General features: G+C 53.9%; 3 protein-coding genes across 3 annotated transcripts; 1 reads left to right on the plus strand and 2 right to left on the minus strand.

The window, feature by feature from the left end:
• Positions 1-1,527: 1,527 nt before the first annotated feature.
• On the minus strand, positions 1,528-3,926 carry CCOS01_07452 (glycoside hydrolase family 5; the record flags this gene model as incomplete). Its single annotated transcript, XM_060455618.1, has 3 exons — positions 1,528-2,178; positions 2,230-3,480; positions 3,543-3,926. The coding sequence occupies 3 exons, from the start codon at positions 3,924-3,926 to the stop codon at positions 1,528-1,530; spliced, it is 2,286 nt and encodes a 761-aa protein (XP_060313510.1).
• A 1,255-nt stretch (positions 3,927-5,181) lies between these two features.
• CCOS01_07453 (uncharacterized protein) lies at positions 5,182-7,506 on the minus strand (the record flags this gene model as incomplete). The annotated part of the gene is made up of 4 exons (XM_060455619.1): positions 5,182-5,957; positions 6,024-6,560; positions 6,617-7,285; positions 7,389-7,506. The coding sequence occupies 4 exons, from the start codon at positions 7,504-7,506 to the stop codon at positions 5,182-5,184; spliced, it is 2,100 nt and encodes a 699-aa protein (XP_060313511.1).
• A 1,666-nt stretch (positions 7,507-9,172) lies between these two features.
• On the plus strand, positions 9,173-11,554 carry CCOS01_07454 (uncharacterized protein; the record flags this gene model as incomplete). The annotated part of the gene is made up of 1 exon (XM_060455620.1): positions 9,173-11,554. The coding sequence occupies one exon, from the start codon at positions 9,173-9,175 to the stop codon at positions 11,552-11,554; it is 2,382 nt and encodes a 793-aa protein (XP_060313512.1).
• Between the last annotated feature and the right edge of the window lie 973 nt (positions 11,555-12,527).

Below are 12,527 nucleotides of genomic sequence, written 5' to 3' on the forward strand. Positions count from 1 at the left end.
GAGAGAATCAGGAATCAAGGCCCAAAGTTCTGTCAGGTCTCAACCGTGCGACGTTTGAAGTACCCGTACCGCATTATGGTCTACCCCAGACCCGGCCGCCGGCCTTAGTCCCCGCCCCCGGTCCCGCAGGAGCTTCTTCGCCTTGGAGCATTTTCAGCCTCAACCTCAAGACGCAGCTGCGAGTTCTCAGCTCATGGGTTTCACTCAACCATCACTTTTGAAGAAAAAAGATGTTCTGCTCTGGAGATCTTTGTGTCTCGTCAAAAATGGTTTCTCGCAAAATGTACCTATTCTTCGGCGCAATCGCCAAGCATCGCTACTCTCTCCCTCTCGAGGCCCAAACACCTCCATATCGCATATCAACCACATATAGAAAACACACTTATAGCATCATCTACTACTACCCCATTCCCAGCAACAGTTCGTTCATTACCGGGCAAAGGGCCCAGCTGGCCGACGTCATCCCCCACCACTGAAACCAATATCCACAACCGTACAGATCATCGACGACACAGATTTCCATTCCACCTGACGTTGTCTTTCCGCTATAATGCTATTGACCTCACCGAACAAGCACATACGACCATACCCATCGGAAAATTCGGGATCCCGTCCGCTCTCCCATAGACAAGCCGATGAGGGCCAGATCAGTAGTTGAGTCGGTGACGATCAGCGAATACCTGGTGTTGTATGTTTTTGGCCTTTTCTTTTTTTTTTTTACCGGCCAAGGTGTGTTATATGTCGCTAGCCATATCTCATCCCGCAAACTGAACCGTCGTGTCCCTGACAACTCGCGGATGTGCCATGTATGATGATGTTGCAGCCGAGCCGCCGCCGGGGCCGGGAGTGCATGAACCACACCACCCGAGCAGCCGACACAAACGCACGTCAACGCTGCATCAGAGAAGCATGAGACAAGTTGCCCGGTGGACCACCAAGGACAAGAAAAGTTTAATTGTAGACTGCAGAAGAAGGGGGAAGGGGGGAAAAAAAGACTGCCGCTTGACCATTCCTGTCCGAAAAACCGATGTAGGAGGACTACTACTAATGAGAATCGGGTAGGGACCTTAATCAAGTCAGCTAAGCGCAAAACTTAGCCCATCATCGACATGCGTGTCATCGCAGACTAATGTACCTAATCTTACTAAGGTGATGTTGAAACATCGGATGGATTTGCAGGGTCTCTCGGTTTGTCTTAGTTGCTTGCTAGATATGAAAGATTAAGGGGCGATTAGGGACACGCTCCACTCAACATTACGTTCAAACATCACGAACAATTACGGGAGGTCATCATAAGCCAACAAGTATGCTCCCCATTAACTCCCTGATAGCCAGAGGTGTGCCTTGAAAGCCGCCAAAAATCCTTCGCCCTCTTCATTGCTCTAAATGTAAAGAAAAAACAATGCCTGCAATAACCACCTCTTGACCATCACATCATGGGCGGGCCGTGTGGCGGACCCTGTTCGTATCTCTGGATAACCTCGCCTGGCAACTCTTCTCATCCCAATCCTGACCATAACACACTCTTTACATCACGCTGCACCTAGCGTAGTTCTGCTGGCACTGCTCCAGGTACCCCATGTCCTCCTCGGATCCTTCGACGATGTTATGCTGCCTCACCAAGCCCGTAACCTTGAGCGTCTGCTCCCCGTCCGCGTGCCACCACCTGAGCTTCTGCAGCAGCGGGCCCTCGTCATCATCCATGCTGATCGCCCACTTGCCCGACGACACCTCGACCGTGCAGTTATCCTGTGGGTAGTGAAACTCGGGCAAGAACACCACCGTCGGCGCCGTCTCGGATGGAGGCGCGGCGGCCTTGAGCTTGAGCGTAAAGGTGCAGCTGCGCAGGTCGAAGCCGTACTCGAGCACGTCGCCCGCCACGACGACGGGGGTCGGCCGCACAAAGGCCTCGGCGGCGCGGAGGCCCGGCGCGTTGGTCAGCTCTGGGTCCTTGGAGGGGGCGGATGATATCGACGGGTTCGTGATTGTGCTTTGCAGGTTTTCCGGCGTGACGGTCGATTCGTCCGGAACGTCTCTGCTCATGGAGTTGCGCTTGAGGTCTGACGACGGGTTGGGTGATGGGCTGCGGGGGAGAGGCGACATGGGTAGTGTCTTGTCGTCTAGTGAGAAGACTGACAGATCCTCGCCGTTCCAGAGATCACCGTGCTCGTGAGTGTTCTTTAACGTGTGTTAGCTAGGGTGACATCGCGCATGAGAGAGGTTGCTTACCTTTGCAACGTAAACCCACAAACAGTGGCCTTCCATACCCGAGCCTTCGGCACCAAAATAGTTGGCATCCAAGGCAGCTGACTGATCCGAGTAATCTCCCGTCTTATACGCTTTCTTGTCGCCCATATCGTATGGGATACCGAATTCCGTCATAACACATGGGTGATTACCCATTCTATCCAGGCCTTCTTGCCGCAATGACGCAAGCTGGTCTTTGAAGCAGTTCCGAATAGCAGTCTCACCGACCTTAACAGAGAGTGCCTCGTGCCAGTATCGCCCGCGCAACACGCCAACAACGTCCACGTTCCATACTCTGTTCCATCGTTTCGTCATGAGTGTAATACCATCGTACCAATGCGGTGAAAAGGCCATCATCGGATCGTCGTCGGCGGTGCCTTTGATCTGAGGTGGTAGCTCTAGTGTCGGGTATTGCATCAGCATAATGCAGTTCTTGTGAATGGGGCGGATAGCGTCTCTGTATAACCGGTAAGAGTCCATGAAATACGTATTAGTAAACTCAGGGTGGTCGATCGTTTTCCCGGTCCTAGGGTTTTTGGAAAAGTAGTCCTTCTTGACCAGGGTATCCGTCTTCGTATCCCAGATACCGTGCTGAGCCCAGATGCACTCGCCGAGCTTCCAACCCTCGTCTCGCTTCCAGCCGTATCTCGAGTCGTCATAGTCGGCGGGCAGCCAAGCCATCTCACCGTGGGGGTCAATCAGTGAACGACCGACCTTGTACGGGCCCATGCCACCCATGTCCCACGTTTCCACCTCGCAGGCGCGGCCAGATCCCGTGAGGAGCGTCTGCCAGATCGTCGGGCACGAGCCCTTCTTCAGCTTCTGCGCATTGGGGATGACGGCGATATCCTGGTAGCCGACCAGACCGCAGCCCGGCTCGTTCATGCTCTCCCACCCGATGACAACCTCGTTCTCGAGGTCGCCGGCCTCGTGTATGCGCTTCGCGAGGTGCGCGCAGGCGGCGACGAAGTGGCCCTGCAAAAAGTCCTGAATGTTGATGCCGTTAATGATGCACTTTGGCGCAAAATCCCTGCCGCCAAAATACATGGTGAAGATTGTCGCGGCGGCGAGACGCCAGTAGTTTGTCGACCAGATCATCTTGGGGAACTCTTCGGGCTTCGGGTATGTGTTGTGCACGATCGCGGCCTCGGTGGCGGAGAAGCTCTGCGGGTTGAGGCCGCAGGCGTAGATTGTCCACATTGGGGCGCCAGAACCACCACAGTACCTCGACCACTGTAGGATTGGTTTGTTAGCCTTGGGAACCACATGATGGGGGAGAGAACAGTCAGACATACCACGTCCTGGTGAGGGTCCATGAAGATGTAAAAGCCATATTCTTTAGCTATCCTCAGAATCTCAATCGTATGCTGGATCCATTCTTCATCGTAACGTCCTGGGCCAGCGGCTTCGATGGCCTCCCAGGTGAAGACGTAACGGATGGTGTTGTATCCGTAGCGCTTTATCCTCGAGAAATGAACGTGAGCCTCGTCCTTGGGAAAAGGACGGTTGTGAAACTTGACATTGTCGCCATCGAAGAAGTCGTCGCCAATGTGCGAGGGTTGATCTGGCTCGCTGGGGAGCTTGGCGTCGGCGGCGACATTGAGGCCTCGAAGCACAACTTGTCTACCGTAGCCGTCGCGGAACTGGCCGTCTTCGATAGTCAATCGAAATGTGGACATGGCGAGGGCTTGTGTTGTCGAGATCTGGCAGTGCTTCTCGTTCGCTATGCCGCCAAGGTGCAATGACGACGTCCTGGAGCTTGGAGAAGGAAGAGACAAATTCAACTTTGCGGTTTCGAGATAGGAGAGCAGCAGGACACACGCGCAGCGACTGACGACGGCGGACTGCACGGGTCACGAAAGGTCCGAGATTGGAATAATTGGGACGGTTCGATGACGTCCTGACGGGGTGCCCTGATTAGCGGGATGCGCAATGTCAGTCGACGGGTGGAGGTACCTTATCGGGCCCAGCGTACGGCTTGAGCGACCGCCAAGCGCTAAATCCTTCGGGGGCCTTTACCTTAAGCGAGTACAAATGGTCTACCCCCCTGCCGAGCAGTCCATTACTTTGACCTTGAACAATGGAACCGTTTTGTTTCCGTGGCTACGGGTTTAGTTGAAGAACAAAGCAAGCAACCCAAGGTAAAGTAATTCAAAAAAGAGAAGAGAGAGAAAAGGCTTGGCTTAACAACTAGGTATGGGAAGTAGACCATCCTGGACTTTTAAAGAAAGACACAATCGTCACGCCTGCCATAGCGCAGCGTCGCAGCCCTCATCCAAACGCCCTGCAGAGTCCCGGACAGTGCAGCGCGAGGTAGGAAAAAGCGTCTGCGTGACTGCACCTGCCACCCTCGCTCGTTTTCGTGTTCCACCTGTGACCCCCGGAGCCAATGGGAGCCCTTCCCATGGGACTCTAGCGGGGTCAGGCGGAGGGGCCGCGGCGTTGGCTCTCGCTTGAACTCCGGGCTGACGCCGCCAAATAATCGGGGATTTGACGGGATGGAGGTGGGTCTGACCGGCCCGCTGGCTCCGGAGTAAGCTTCAGCTCCTTCCACGAGCAGCTCCGACATAGGTACACGGACACACAACTATCTACCCTGGGTACCAAAAGGTACAATCCAACAACGAATGCTGGGTGCATCACGCCTTCAAAGAACTTTTTAAATCCAGCAATTGTAACAATTCTTCCTAAGCTTCAACAAGTCTGGCATTCCTATTTTTGACCCAAAGCCAAGTATCATTGCCACCAAATAATTCCAATAATCCTTGACTCGTATACGCGTAAAGCCAACGAGTAATTTGCGGACCAGTTTCACGCCAAAAGGACTAATAAGTAAATCATCAATTCGCTTTCTCGCTTTCGTGAACTCAGCCACAACGCTGTTGCAATCACCAGAATTCATCGTCCATTCACGCAGCCCGGTCCTCAACCTATTTACGCGTGAGTGCTGTCTCTGTCCGACTCGGAACTATCTCTCCTCCCGTCCATCCGCCGCGCATCCCTCGCCCGTGTCCGCTCGTCTTCGTCGCCTCTGGACCCCCAGATCAGATCAATATACAGACTCGGCTTGTACTCGTGCTTCCGCAGGACATAACGCCTAAAGAACCACGGCAAGTACTCGACAACCTGGTGCTTGACGAACTGTCGCTTCGACACAGCAAACACGAGGTCCAGGTCTTCTAGGCTGCGCCTCTTGGTCTCCTCCAACAGTAAGAAGACCATGACCAGGGCCAAGACATTCAGTCCCGCAAAGAGGTATAGCGAGCCGCCGTCGCCCAGCCCGGAATTGATACGCGGGAAGAAGACGGAGAGCAGACCGGCAAAGCCCAGATTCACCGCGATGGCGACCGCGGCCCCAGCTTCGCGGTGAGATAGCGGGAAGCTCTCTGACGCGTAGGTGAACGGGATAGGCCCCAGACCAGGTGAATACGCGGCCGCAAACAGGAGGATGAATAGTGCCACCACTGGGATCTTGGCATTCAGGTTGTGGATGTTGAAGGAGACGCCCGCGAGGAGCATGAAGAGTGCCATCACGGGGAGTGTCAATATCAGCCATTTCCGTCTGCCCAACGTATCGATCGTTCGGATGGCGGGTAGCCCAAAGATGAAGTTGACAGCTCCATAGCCTAGACTGAAGAACATGGCATCTCGCTTCACTGCACCGGCGCGGCTGAACAGCGTGCCCGAGTAGAAGGCCAGCACGTTGATTCCTGTTGCGTCAAGTCAGCACGGCTCTCATCTACGTCTAATCACACTTCAGAGAGTTCGCGTCTTACCACACAGTTGCTGGGCAAGCGCCACAGTCGAGCTACTAATCAATGCGTTCCTCAACCGCCTCTCAAGAAACAGCTGCCTCCACTGCCGCAGGAATCCCACCACGGTTGACACAAATCCCGGAATGTACTTGAGATTCGCGACCCCGCCCGGCACTTCCTCCTGCTCTATAGACTTGTGCACGAGGTAGATGTCCCGGAGAGCCTGAAGCTCGGTGTTCCTCAGCTTCTTGAGGATCTCGTAGGCCCGCTGCGGGTCGTACCGGGGACTCGACACGCGCATCAGGTAGCGCGGGCTTTCTTCGCAGAAACAGATGACCAGGACGAGCAGCGCGAGGGCGGGGACCATGGGCGCGCCCACCATGAGTTGGAAGGTCAGCCGCTTGTTGGCCGCTGTGTCGAAGATCAGGTTGAAGGCGAAGCCGACCATCAGGCCCGCGGCTACCCACAGCTGCCATGCGAGAATGGAGGTGCCACGCCAGAAACCAACCGCGGTCTCACTGGCTAGGATTGGAGTGCTGACGGCCTTGAGTCCCATACCTGATCCCATCATTAGCATTGTGATATCTTTGAAAAAGGGAGGTGTGTACACTAACCTATACCATTCACCAGCCGAATACCAAAAAGATGCACCCAGTTCGTCGCAAAGGCCGAAGCAATCGAGCTGACCAGGATAAGAAAAGCAGCCACCACCATCCCCCCTTTACGACCGAGATAATGGTTTACGGGTAGCGCAAGAGGACACCCCAGCAGCGCAGCGAACAAGAAAGGAGACGCGTTTGCGGCTCCCAGCTTCCAGTCATCGATTCCCAACTCAGCATGGCTACCCGTCACACTGTTGTCGTCTTTCTTTGCCGTCGTGTTCAGCCCGAACTCGGTGTCATACAGAGAGGAGCCGTTGAATGACGCTTGCACGTGGCCTAGGGAGCTCGGTGAGCCCGTGAACCGATATTGAGCCAAAGACAAGAAGATGGTTTGCCTACCTTGCAAGAATGCTGCGAGGGACACAGTAATGATGATGGTCCACATCCCCTTTTCGCTGAACGGGACGTCGCGTTCCCGAACAAGTGCCCGCTTCTCCTCCGCCGTCAGCTGGACCGGAAGCTCCTTTCCTGCCGCACCGCTTGGGTTTCTCGCAACTTCGTCATATAGCTTGATATCCTTTGCCACACGCGCAGCTCGTATCAAAGCTCCCTTATCGACGTTCAGATACCTCTCCGCGAATGACGTGACATCTGCCTCTAGCTGTTCGTCGGTATAGTGAGCTAAATGGAGAGATTTGAGTCAGCAAAAGAAGCGGTCTTTAGAAGGGAAGGGGATTTTGAGTAGTAGAGTTGAATGTTTGGAGTCCTCGGACATGGAGCTTACAGAGAGGGTTCTCGATTACCGCCCGGTCGTTGATATGCCGGTGGCGGGCTTGTTGTTTTGTAACCCTGTCATGGCCAGAATGAGACTCGGCCTGGCCGAGAGTGTCGATATCAGACATGCCGTTGTCAATATGATCGTTCTGGGAGATTATGGACTTAATTGGCACTTATCAGCAATACCACGATAAGTAGCATCACGAGTAGCCAATATAGGGCTGAAATCGATCGCGAGCCAGGCCTATCCTGGGTATTAAGTGAACGGAAGCCAGGCCGCTCAGTCATATAGGTAGGGCACTGTCATTATGGTCGCCTATGCGAGCGCGAAACGGCATGAACCATGGCCCAGGAAGTGAGACCTCATGGCCCCCAATAGGATTGAATGACGACGTCCCGCGTCCCGCGTCTCACTGAGACTTTGTCTCGCAGGCTTTCCTCGGCTGGCGTTGTACAATCAGATGGCAGCCCATGCACAGGCCCGTCATTTTCATCCTTCGAGCCAGCGATCGTCGTCCCGTTTACTTGTCTACTCGTATATACCAGATGCGGAGTAGAGGGAAGCGAGGGGCATCTGGTCACCTCCCCCCCCCCCCCATGTAGGGCTGTGAGTGTGGAGGCGAAGCCAAACCTTTCCGCCTCCCTGCCATCCACCATCCCATCTGGCAATGGAGGGAGCCTTGAGTGACAGATTCCAGATTGACCGCAGTGTTGCCCTTTGTACCACCGGGAAACGTGCTAAACTATTGAGGTATCGGGGGGTTACATTGACCAACGAGACGAACTCTTGGGATTTTGATGTGTCATTCCAGAAGTCCTTAAGTCCTAGAGAAGCCTCATCTCGGGCACTCGCAACTGACTTCACCCGCAGACGCTGAGTTTTTTGTACTCGATCCCGAACACGGGAGGAAGCTGCAGATGTACGGCGCCAGGCAGCACTTGAACTGTGGCTTTGCCCAAGCCAATCGACGTTCACAAGATGAGTTTGGGGCTGCAAGGTGCAGATCGCCCAGCTCTCCTGCTGTCATCACTATGTCTTGCTTATGAATAATATGCATATTGTTCATCGCCTGGTATCCTGCTGCGCCACAGACCCAGAGGACATAGTCGGGGTGAAGCTTGGCAACTGGGGTTCAAGTGGAATAAGGCTACTGCATCAACTCCCACACTACGGAGTAGACCCCGGTCCTGCGAGGTTCCCCGCGGGGGCCCGTTGTATAGAGTCACGGCTACCTACTCAAGTGGGCAGAAAGAAGCTCTAAGGTCGGGGTCGATTACGGAGTGAGATCATTTGCTTGGAAGTGAGACAATGGCATCCAAGGAGTACCTACTCACTGAGGAGCCCGCAGTGCAGGGCCAGCTGAACTCTGCGTTACACCGACTGCGGCAGCAGCCTGCCCTACGCTCGTGATGTGTTCCTTCGTGGCTATGCCCCCCAGATTGACGGCAGCGATTTTTTGTCTCGGCGAGTAAGACTCATTTGGGAGGGTAACATCTGTCGATCGCGGGGACCACAAGTGTACTTGCCTCATCGATAGATGGAGGAGGGTGTCCAATGTCTGCCCCTTCACTGCCCGCCCGTCCTCTACTGTGTGTTCTTTTCCACTCGAGTGCTTGTTGACTTTGCACATTGCACCGAGCCCATCCACGACTCCCTAACATGTTCATCGTTCAACGCCCGAGGACTCTTTGCATCGATTATCGCGAAGTCAATGGACGCGGCCGCCGTTCAGGAGACTGAGGAGAGCCAGAGATTCGGATAACAGCGCTGCACAAACAACTCAGATTGAGATGGATCCTCTTTCGATTGCCGCCTTTGCTCTGCAGATGGTCGGAATAGCCGGCAAGATCGTAGAAGGCACGGGCAAGTTTGTCCAAGAGAGCAAAGCCATTTCCTCGAGCATCTGCGAATTCCACGAGACCATACGGAACCTACACGCCGCGCTGCGCAATGTGGCTCGAATCCTGAAGCAGCACCCGCATCAGCTTTCCTTTGAGAGAGAGCATCACCAAGATATTTACCAAATTCTCAAATCATGCCGCTCCTCGCTTGACAGGCTGCAGAAAGAGCTACCGGAACTTGACGACAAGCCGGGTCCGATTGATAAAGCTAGAGCAAGCTTTACCATGACGTTGAAGTCGGTTGTGATTCGCGATCTGGTCTCTCACATTACGTCGTATACACAAGTACTTCAACTCAGTCTGATAACCCTGTCTCTGTACGTGAAACCCTTCAAGCAGAACCCTTTGGTGGATCGGATGACTGACTTTAGAAGCGGCTCATTATGGACTCAACAAAAGTCTCAAGACCAGGTGCATGTCGCAATCAGAAACTTGACCGACGAAATTCGAGCCGCGAACCTCATCTCACGTACGGGCAAGGGTCAACGACGACCATCAACGGAATGGGACGACGAAAGTGACACAAGAATGGATGAATCTCTGTCTGTCACAAGAGAGATCCAAGCCTGGCGAATGTCGGCCGACGAAGTAGCAGCCGCAGTCACTTTGCAAAATGCAGACCAACACCACTCGTTCTTGTCGTTCAACTCATCGTACACTAAGTTGGCATCGGGAAAGGACCAGGACTCTAAACAAACATCAGGAGACGTAGACTCAGACGACTGGGACCCAGAGCCCGAACATCCAGACGGACCAAGCAAAGACATCCTCAGTCACCAGTACGACGCGAACCAAGAAATAGTCGACCGCCTGGTAGACTGCGGAATATTTCTCCGGGCTTCGCTATATCAGAAGCGGGGCATCGAGATCCGAGAACAGCTTAGCCAGCCAGGATACGACGTTGACTTTAGCTTTGCCGAGCAAGCTGTCATGAAAGAGCGACTCGCCGATATCCTTTTAAGAAGTGAAACAGAAGAGGAAATCACCGAGGCGAAAGGGATTCTGCAGGACTTACTCCAAGAAGAGGTGAAACAACCCGAGGAGTTTCGGAACAACGAACGGCGAAGTCGGCTATACCATGACCTGGGGAGCCTATACATCCGACTCGGTAATCTAAGGCAGGCAAAGACGTTCCTAAGCCGAGCTCTTGAAGGCCGGAAGAACCAAGAACCCATCCCGGTTGAACTGGTACAAGAGACGGCAGATTTGTACATCAAGGCTCTGCAACTCGACGGGGCATTTGACGAAGCGCGCGGTGTGGAAGTCTGGGTCAACACCGTCATCATCCCGCTGACAAGCCGTCCTGCGTCGCCCCCTGATCCAGACTCTGTACCAGACGCCAGGAGGCCGTCCTCCATGGGCGAGCTCTCTCAAGCCTTTCAGTGGTGTCGCGAGAACGGATTCGACATCGATGTCCCGACCGGCTTCCGCTTCGACGCCTGCGACTTCATGACACGAACCTCGCCGCTCCATAAGGCCATCCAAGACGAAAACCTCGAGGTATTGAGGCAAATGGTGGGACATGTGGTCAGTCTCGAGAACGGGGGCAACGTTGGTCTACCGACGCCCTTGCTGCTTGCCGCGTCGACCAGGAACCGTGACAGCGTTGGGCTGTTGTTGCAGACGGGCGCGCGGGCCGACGTTCGTGATAGTGCAGGTCTGAGTCCCCTACACCGATGTCAGAACAAATCCGGCGGCGTCAATGTTGCCCGACTTCTCCTCAAAGACACGCCTAACCTTTTGGATCTCATCGACAATTCGGGAAAGACGGCGCTGTATATGGCTTGCGAGATGGGGAACGAGGCAATGGTCCGGTTCTTGCTGGGCGAAGGAGCCGATCCCAATATCTGCCATCAGACGAAGAGATCGCAGACTTCGTCCCCCTATCTCAGCAACAACAATGTGTGCACTCCCCTGATTGCCGCGATCCAGGTTGTAGCAACAAAAAGCTCTCGCAAAATCGGCATGATCGAAGTGCTCCTTTCCCACGGCGCAGATGCTCGCTTGACCGATGCAAATGGCCGGAACGCTTTCCAGGCGGCTTCCAACTGTGGACTGGCCGGGTCGGAGATCAAGCGACTCCTTCAGAAGTATTCGCAGACGTCGACTCGAAAGTCTAGCGACGCATCCACGGCGACCATCTTCACTAGGTCTTCAACTTCCAGTGACCACGCGTCTCATGAATCAGGCCGGCGGAGTACCCTTATGAGATTTTGGAGCAAGTCAGAGTCTTCTCATTCAGGTGTTGGCTCAGTTCCGGAGGGGGGATAATCTTGTTTGTCTGGAGCAGGCTTTTGTGTTGGATATGTTTTTTTAGATACCCTTGCTTCAGTAATGTACGTGTACATCTTCATAGCGAATTTATTGGAAATTCCAAAATTGCGAAGCGAACAATGTGAAGGAGAAGACTCTGGGGCTACCAGTCCGTGACTATATAAGTTGAGGTGGAGATAGACACCTTATATACTCAATCTCGTGAACGTACGAGAGCGAGCGATGAAGCGTAGTCACCGCTGCTCTCCATACTTGACAATCTTCGGCAGCATCCGTGTCGGTAGATCAACAGAGACGTCTCAAGCGAAAGAGGATGCCTACCGCAGCTCGAAGTAATGAGAGTCTGGGGTATGGTATACGTTAAGCCCCTATCGAAATGAGAACAATGGCTTATGTATGGCGTATGAACAGGGCATGTCTTTCTTCTGACGTTACCATGCCATGGTGGTGTTGTTCTGACACCACCGTCTCGGCTGCCTCATATATGAATGCCATCTCACTACTCAATGATCAACTATATGGACGTAATTGACAGTATCGGTCTCCTTCAGTCTCTAAGCAGCCTTGGCCGTTCAGCGTTCCCATCCAAATGCGGCAATAATCCAAGGTCATATTGAACATCCCGGCAAGAGAAGGCGGGAGAGGCTCACACCTTCCCATGGTCTCATGAGACGGGAAGGAAGGCCCTCAAGGTATCCCACCCACCTTCTCTCTGAATACACGAGAAAGGTATATACCCCTCCTCAATCTACTTCCTGTCACCAGCACAGCAGGCGCCCCCTAGGTCGGGGGTCAGGTCAAACTGTGGCGTGGGTGGTGGAATGGTTAATGGTCAACAATCAACTATCTACACCAACCAGCCTACTCGACGACAGGCTAAGCGCATACGAGAGTACCCGAGTTCGAATCCCAGCATGAGCACCAAGAGATGTAGCCCCCAATTCAGCACCGGGGGGGTGAACTCTTTTTA

Source organism: Colletotrichum costaricense, assembly GCF_030867565.1.
Source record: "Colletotrichum costaricense strain IMI 309622 chromosome Unknown Scaffold_7.1, whole genome shotgun sequence".
Lineage (NCBI taxonomy): Eukaryota > Fungi > Ascomycota > Sordariomycetes > Glomerellales > Glomerellaceae > Colletotrichum > Colletotrichum costaricense.